The following is a 9,044-nucleotide window of genomic DNA, read 5'->3' on the forward strand; positions in this document are numbered from 1 at the left end:
TCCATTTCAAGTAGAGAGGTTACTCAGAGATCCACATGGTGTCAGAAGAATACCTTTTAAGTGTTTTTACTAGTTTCTCCAAGCAGAGATGCTCACAAGTCAATTTTTGGAAGTCCAAGTCAAGTCTTTTGTCACAAGTGCGAGTCGAGTTTAAAGTCTTTGGTCACAAGTGCAAGTCAAGTCTCTTATGGCAGAGCGTTCTATCATCTGCTGCATGCCATCCAGTCTGCTTAGAACACTGCACAGCTCAAACTAAGGGATTCAAAGCATACTGTATTATCCACACTCTATTAGAATACAGCATCAGCATTGATTAGTTGACATTAGCAGAAGACTTTTCCTTAATGTTAAAACACACAAAAATAAATATTGTTCACAAGTCCCAAATCTCAAGTCCAAGTCAAGTCTCAAGTTTTTGAGGACAAGTCTCAAGTCACTGTGTGTGTGACTTAAGTGCGACCCAAGTCCAAGTCCCCGTCTCGGTCTCCAAGCAGTTGTGAACAATACTTTCTTTCTACACAGCAAGAATGCGAGGGTCCAAACCAACAGAACATTCAAACTATCAATATCAAAGCAATCCACAACCAATGTAACAATTGGGAGTGCAGAAAGAGAGAGATCACCTTCAACAGGAAGGCTGCTGTTCAAATCCATATCAGTGAACAGCTGCCCTACTGAAGTGCCCCTGAGCACTGGTCCCTACCAGCTGAGCTCTGAGGGAGGCAAGTCAAAAGAGAGAGTAAAGTTTCACATTATTATTATTACCGCCACAAAGGAGGCCATGTTTTCCGTCCTGTTTGTTGGCAGGATTATAGAAAAACTACTGGACTGATTTGGATGAAACTTGGTGGAAGGGTGTTGCACGGGCCAAGGAAGAACCCCTTACATTTTGGGGCCTATACACGATTCGGGTCAAGGAAGGTGGCGGGGCTAAGGGAAAAGGGCCATAACTAGGGATAGGATGGTCATTGAAGTGGCTAGGAGGATGTGGGTGGGTCAGGGTGAGGGTAGTCTGACTGCCTGGAAGCAGGTCTAAGCTCTGCCATTGGTGCCGAGTGCCGACCATTTTAGTCGGCAGAAAATCCCTTTCCGCTCCCTGCAAGCTCTGCCATTGGCTCTGACCGACCGGCTCCGACCATTTATAGATTTCCTTTCCTGTGTGTCGAATCGGTCAATCTCAAATGCCTCCGCCGATGTGAAACAACAACAACACTATCTCATTGCTACACGCTGAAAATGGCACGTTTTGACTGAGTTTGATTGTGCAATAAAGCAGGCGTGCTTGGTACCGGATTGGTGGATGGTTATAAGGCAGGGGTAGGCAACTCACTCAGTGTGGCCCCTGGGTCAATTTCCCTTTTTCTTTTTACAAGGCAGACGTTTTTGGTTAGGTGAGGTTAGACCATCCAAATCTGTGTTTTTATTTTACTTTACATCCCAGACCATGGTGCTAATGGTGTTAGCATTGTCCATCCACATACTGTTTAACGTTAGCATTTGAGATAACTCTATTGTAACAAACTATGTCGAGGACGCACATTGTACAATCATGCAACATTACTAATCTCATTAATATCACATATTTGGGTGATGTACCCCATCAAATTGCTGTAGCGGCCAGCGGGCTGTTTTAAAGCTAGAGCAAAGTTTCTGGTGTCATCGGAATGGAAGAATTACTCAATTTGAATATGAAAAACATAAATGCTGGTATAATAAACTTTGGTTACCTGTCCTTTTCATCAAATTAGTAGCTATAATTGGGATGTAATGGTGTTACAGTAGGCTACTGGTGGAAGTGCACGGTCACAATCTGGCCCTCTGGTAGCGAGGACATTTTTTTGTGGCCCTCTCCATCATCAAAGTTGCCCATCCCTGTTGTACTGTAAGGTAACAGAGCCTTTTCCCCCGCTAGCCCAGAGGGGAGGCATTACCAGCCAGACTCTCCCGTCGCAGGGAGAGTCTGGCAAGCGAGACTAGGGTTAGGGTTCCGTTCCGACTCACAGAATTTGCATATCAGAGCAGACTGGAGTATTGGCTGTGGCGGAGGTCTCCGAGTGCAATTCTAGTTAATTAATTTATGCATCTCATGTGCAACCATGGATGATGCTCTGAACAGTCAGGTCTCTCTGCTTGCCAGCCACTACGTCGTGATAGACGCAGGTCAGGTTCCCTGGTCCAGGATCAGTGAAGGCAGTCTTGGAGAACACCACCTGGTCGTCCTGGGTGACCTGCAGTCTGTAGCTGTGGCAGAGCTGGGCTGTGAGCGCGAGTTCGAGCCCCAGCAGCTCAGCCAATGTGTGCAAGGGAAAGCGGGCGTTGCGGCTGCTGTGGGCGTGGCTGTAGATCAGCAGCAGGTCTCTGCACACCGCCCCCAGGTGGCCGTGGAGGGCACAGCTCTGCAGGAAGTTGAGCTTGCGGGCCAGTCGGAGCAGACGCACAGGGTTTCTCTCCAGGAAAGCCCGGTTAATGGCCAGGGCCAGGCTGACGGAGGGAGAGCTGCGCACACGCTCAGGGAGCTCCATGGTGTGCTGCAGGGCGGGGGCTGAACCTGGGGGAGAGCAGGCAACACAAATAATATCAGCAACAGTAAAGAGTAACTGAAATCATATCAGCCAACATTAAAGGGATAGGCCAACTTTTTGGGAGTTTAGGCCATTTGCCATATTGTCATATTGCCATATATTAAAACTAGAACGTACTGTACATGGCTGTATTTTCCATCTGCATGCATTACAAACTGTGGTACAGCACCTCACTGCTAATAGCTTAGTGCTAACAATGCCAGACAATGGGATATTTGCCTACTTCAATTCAGTCGCCCAAAATGCACATTCAAACAGCGCCATAAACACTCATCACCACGTGATGAAATAATAATCCAAAGTTACATCAAACGGCCATTTTCGTAGTAAATCCAGACCGAGAACAAAACAAAGAGTAACCGAACTAACAGGAGTGTATAATTGTAGTTACTTCCTCGTTTGCCATGTGGCGCATGCGCTGTGTGCAGTCATCAGTAGTGTGCATGCGCTGAGATCCCCACACTCTCAAACTAAAAGCCCAGGAACCAACCTAAGTTGTAGAGTAGACCTAGAGCCTGGAACTCCTCCTGGTTGCGATGCAGTCCCGTGTCAGTAGCCTGGAACTCCTCCTGGTTGTGATGCAGTCCCGTGTCAGTAGCCTGGAACTCCTCCTGGTTGCGATGCAGTCCCGTGTCAGTAGCCTGGAACTCCTCCTGGTTGCGATGCAGTCCCGTGTCAGTGGTGTAGCAGTGCAGCAGCCAGCTCAGGCTCTCCTGTAGGTAGAGATGACACAGTATGAAAATGTCTTATCACGATTATAGTGACCCAAATGATCAGTTATCAGTATTATCACGGCGTTGCTAAAATGTGCTGATAATGCTCAAAAAGTACTGATAGACTCACTGAAATCATTTCACCAAGGCTCGTCTGGGAGACTATTGCTAGCTTTGGTTGATGATGGACAGTATTTACCATGTTTTCAAATATTTCTTTTCCATTTTAATTTTAATACAAGGGTTTATGTGTGTGTGTGTGTGTGTGTGTGTGTGTGTGTGTGTGCGCGTGTGTGTGTGTGTGTGTGTGCTTGCGCGCACGTGCGTGTGTGTGTGAAAACCAAGTTGTGGTGTGACGTAAGGGTCCCACGCAAGACTGACCCCCACCTCAAAACACCCCAATCGAAAACAAAATTATTTCTCTAGGCCTATTTTATGTATAGGCTATGTCTATGTGAAATCATTCTGCAATATTCTACGTTTTACACTTTATTCCATTTTTATTACCAAATTCCATGATCCCGTCCGTTTTTCTGCATCGCAGAAATCCTACGGCCCTACAAAGTACTTTAATCACGATAACACGGTTTTAATGATAGTTACATTTTGAAACGGTAATACTAACCGTCGGGAATTTGATCACGGTTTCTCATTCAAGCGGAAATGGTTTCATCCCCACCTGTAGATGTGTGTGGTTGATGCGCGGGTCGTAGAGCCTCAGGGCCGACCCACACAGACGGTACGAGGCGTAGAGGAGGAAGCGCACCGTACGCTCCAAGACGGCCGCACAGTCCTGACCACTCACCCTCTGGATGATCATGTCCTGCTTTACACTACGCAGACGGTCAAACACAAAGCTGTACACCTAAAACACACACAAGCAAAGAGTTAGCACTAGCTCAAGGAGTTAGCACAAACAATCAAACGCAAAGCTGTACACGTAAAACACAAGTTCAAGGTCAAGTCAACTTGATTGTCCCTGAGGGGACATTTGTCTTGCAGCCAGGTAAAAACATAGAACACAAACTAGAATGACCGCACCGTGCAGGATATATGCCTCCGCCAACAAGTGAGCAGTCGACAACCCATGTCTGTCCACAGTGTCCAGACTTTGACATTTGAGCCAAATGTGAAGAAATTTCGTCAAGGTGTGTTACTGAGTTATGGCGTTAACGAGCTTGAAATTGGCATTTGTGAGGTCACAGTGACCTTGACCTTTGACCACCAAAATGTAATCAGTTCATCCTTGAGTCCAAGTGGACATTTGAGGCAAATTAGATTAAATTCCGTCAAGGCGTTCCTGAGATATCACATTAACGAGCATGAAACAGTGGTCGTGATGTCACAGTAACATTGGACTTTGACCAGCAAAATCTAATCAGTTCATCCTTGAGTTCAAGTGCAGGTTTGAGGCAAATTTGAAGAAATTTCGTCAAGGCGTTCTTGGGATATTGCGTTAACGAGCTTGAAAATGGTATTCGTGAGGTCACAGTGACTGTAACCTTTGTCCTTTGATGACCAAAATCGAATTAGTTCATCCGTGAGTCCAAGTCGACGTTTGAGCCAAATTGTAAGAAATTATGTCATGGCGTTCCTGAGATATCGCATTAAAGAGCTTGGAAATGGGCTTCATGAGGTCACGTCACAGTGACCTTGAACTTTGACCTTTAACCACCAAAATCTAATCCCTTCATCCTTGAGTCCAAGTGGAGGTTTGAGGCCAATTTGATTAAATTCCATCAAGGCGTTCTTGAGATATCGTGTTAACAAGCATGAAACAAGCGGTCGTGGGGTCACAGTGACCTTGAACTTTGACCACCAAAATCTAATCAGAATCAGAAAGACTTTAATGATCCCCGGGGGGAAATTGGGCAGTTCAGTGAGTGGGGGAGAGTTGTGGAAACACTACTAGCCTCAGTCCAAGGTGTCAGGCTGGGGGAGGCCGCGATGTCATCAATAAGGTAGCACACAGTCTTCAGCAGCACAGCAGGGGGGCGCAGGGCAGCGGGGTGCGTGGAGTCTTTCCCCGCGGCTGGTCTGGAGTACTCCTTCACAGCACGGGAGGGGTCCGCCCGGGGCCGCACGTCTCTCTCTGTGCCTGCCAGGAGGGGTGTGCCATATCGTATTGTTATCCATAGATCGTTACAATTCATTATCATATCGTCAAAAATGCTATATCGTGATAATGGCAATATTCTAACTTGTTGTGTCGGTGTGTGACGTATGTAGCCTGGTAAACCAGCCCGTCACGTGAACTCACATTTCATTTGGTTCCGCGTGACGGTCTGTCCCCAAAGCCAGTGGGGGGGTTTAGCAGAAGCGGAAGAGCCAATCAGCGACTGCGCTGTGATTGACAGCGCAAGTTGGCCAATAAGGAACGCCACTAGCACTGCACTAACAAAACAATAATGGCCACATCCTTGCCTGATCGTCTCGAGGAGTAATGTCAGCGTTTGTCTAGTTTAAACAGCCATAAAGTGCAGTTATTGCAGAAATAGACTCAATAACAACAATTAAACAAGTACAGGAGTATCGCCGCAACCGCAGAGCTTCTCGGCGGAAAAGATGTTTTTGCCATTCTCCCGAGTGGATTTGGGTTTGACTGGATCCGACGCTGATTGGCTGAAGGAGTTGTCTGTCAAGGCAACTACGCCCGCCCATGCTCCCGCCCCTGCTAAGGACTGTGTGAAGAGTTGGGGCCAGACCGCCACGCAGAACCAAATGAAATGTGAGTTCACGTGACGGGCTGGTGTACCAGGCTATGACGTATGCACAGCAACAACAAGCATGGCTGAAAGCGGCTCCACGGGAAAAGGGGAGTGGCTTTAGTATCGTGGAAGTTATTTGGTTACAAAAGAGTGGTCATATTTGAAGGCAAACTGTTACGTTTATGCCGACATATAAAACTATAACACTTATTTTGTTGCAATTGTATGTTCTTGAAATTAATAATAAAATATGTTTCAGTATTTTGTCATATCATCAAACATATTGTTAATCACAGAAATACCCTGAAATATTGTGGTATTATTTTAGGGCCATATCGCCCACCCTGACCTGCCAGCATCTCAAAGCGGTGGAGCCGCTTCTGGGCCTCCCGCTCCTGCAGCTCGCTGACAGGGCACATGGCCTGGCACGAGCCCCTGGGGCTCTCCTCCTCTTTCACCTGTAGGGGTGGAACAATATCACATATTATTGTCTATCACAATAAAAGGTTATCGAGTATTGCATTGTCTATCACAATAAAAGGTTCCACAAGCCCCTGGGACTCTCCTCCTCCTCCACCTCTCTCACCGTGGAACAATATCACATATTGTCATTATTGATATTATCTGTCACAATAAAAACACTGAAGATTATTGTATCGTGGTGAATCCCTATTAACTTCTATTGACTTCCAAAAGCCATCTAGCGCACTAACCTAACGTATGACTTCCTATTGATTTCCTGATTTATTTTGAATTGCCATATGCCACAAGGGGGAGCCCACATATTTCCAGTCAATCGTCGTCAACATGGCTAAAGCCAACAAAAATAACAGCCAGCAATGGGTAACATCACAGTGGCTACGCCCATTATTTATACAGTCTATGGTTCTATCATGCAATAAAAATATAAATCTCTTAACAAAATGTAAGGTAAAGTGATTCCCCTAGGCTATGTTTTAGTGCCACATTAAGAGTTTTAAGGAAATTAAAAAAATTATTGTTACTCACAATTATTTTGGACAGGATAATCGTGACATTAAATTTTTATATCGTCCCACCCCTTCTCACCTGGGTTTCTCGGCTACACCATGGGCCTTGGTTGGGGGTCCACTCTCTCCCTGCTGCTGGGCCCCTCTTCTGAGAGTGGGAGCTGCTTGTGGGGAAGAGATCTGTTAGTCATCAGAGTAACAGGAGAACAGCTTGTTCCCCTGCCCGGAGTACACCGTCACCACACTGGGCGATACCACCAGAAAGGACTCTACTGCTGGTATCCAGAATTTCCACCTCGCATATATACTCAACTCTGCTATATAGTTATACAGTATATCTGTATGTTGGGAGCGGGGGAGTCTGGTGCAACGCACAGGTCCTGGACCTGGTGAGACGTAGGAGGAGCCCGGACAGGAGTCAACCCACAGAGCCCAGTCCCTCCACATGCCAGAGCCTCCCGGTCCCGGCAGAGTAGTTCCGGAGCAGCGGATTGAGTGGCCCTGTCTTTCCCTAAGAGGGCTGACCGTGGGTAGCTACTGGGACATAAGTCGGGGCTTGATCAACCCCAGCTGGGTCACCTGGGCGAGGGTGTATGATGTTGCAGTACCCTAAACATCCTATGCCCCCAGGGTACATCACTGATGATACGTCCCAGTTGCATCCATGTTTTGTTTTTTCTATATATTATACAGTTGAACTCAGAAGTTTGCATACACTTGGGTTGAAGTAATTAGAACTATATTTTAACCACTCCATAGATTTCATGTTAACAAACTATAGTTTGCAAGTCGGTGAGGACATCTACTTTGCACCTGACACATGTCATTTTTCCAACATTTGTTTACAGACAGACCCCCCCCCCCCCCCCCCCCCCGAGTTTACATAGTTGACTGGGCCTTTAAGCAGTTTGGAAAATTCCAGAATTCCAGTTAACCCCATGGTTAAACTAACCATTCCACAGGTACACCTCCAATTGACTCAAATTATGTCAATTAGCCTATCACTAGCCTATCAGGAGCTTCTAAAGCCATGACATAATTTTCTGGATTTTTCCAAGCTGTTAAAAGCAGTCAATCACTCAATCTAGTGTAACCTAAACTTGTTCTGAGCTCTCTTGACCTCTCACACAACTCTCCGCCCCCATTGACAACACTGTACTCAACTGTGTTTACCCTCTCAAACTGGTTGCAACCAAGCTACTAGCTAGCTAGTAGTTAAAAGGTGCAGGGGTTGCGTTCGCTATGCTGTACGCTGTCAACATACAATACAAGACCTCACTTTGAATACAATGTTGAAATAAAACCACTCACATTCGACGAGGTGCTCTCCTGTTGCTCATTACAAGAGCATTTGGTTCATTTAACAGTTCGTGTAACGGAAATTCAAACACTGGCGTTCACATATTAAATGTCCCACTGAAACTACACGCGACGGATTGGTTCCATCGTCTCTGATCTTCTTCCTTTGGGGTTTAACGGCAACTTGCATAATGCTGCACTACTGCCATCTTCTGGGGGTTAGTTACTTCAATTTCCTGCAGCGCACCAGCACATGATGGCTCTCTGGTGTCCTGCATGGACCAGAGATGGGGACTTGGACTTGGGACTTGAGTCGCACTTAAGTCTCACTCACAGTAACTTGAGACTTGACTTGAGACTCGTCCTCAAAGACTTGAGACTTGACTTGGACTTGAGTTTTGGGACTTGTGAACAATCTTTATTTGTTATTTTATTTTTTTGGTGCATTAACATTAAGGAAATCTATAGGCTACTGATGTCATCCAATCAATGCTGATAATGTATGCTAATAGATAAAGGGGTGATGATAATACAGTACATGCTTTGAATTCCTTAGTTTTAGCTATGCAGTGTAATATCATCTATGGATATATACCTGTTCAAAAATCATGATTAGAATGTGTGTGATTAGAAACTTTTGTGTTTGGCTCATGGACTAAATAGGGGGAAATAAGAAAATGTCCAATAAATATTAAAAGCTGCTCCTGTGGAAAGGCTATCATATATTAATTTACTTATATTGACCCTATAAAC

The 9,044-nt window shown here is 45.7% G+C and overlaps 1 protein-coding gene across 1 annotated transcript; it reads right to left on the bottom strand.

Annotated features, from left to right (window-relative positions):
* Positions 1–2,084: 2,084 nt before the first annotated feature.
* Positions 2,085–7,819, bottom strand: sac3d1 (SAC3 domain containing 1; the record flags this gene model as incomplete). Its single annotated transcript, XM_083647332.1, has 7 exons — positions 2,085–2,548; positions 3,073–3,295; positions 3,975–4,160; positions 5,209–5,393; positions 6,347–6,461; positions 7,072–7,153; positions 7,806–7,819. The coding sequence occupies 7 exons, from the start codon at positions 7,817–7,819 to the stop codon at positions 2,085–2,087; spliced, it is 1,269 nt and encodes a 422-aa protein (XP_083503458.1).
* Positions 7,820–9,044: the final 1,225 nt, after the last annotated feature.

The sequence above is a fragment of the Poromitra crassiceps genome (genome assembly GCF_964638095.1).
Source record: "Poromitra crassiceps genome assembly, chromosome: 12".
Lineage (NCBI taxonomy): Eukaryota > Metazoa > Chordata > Actinopteri > Beryciformes > Melamphaidae > Poromitra > Poromitra crassiceps.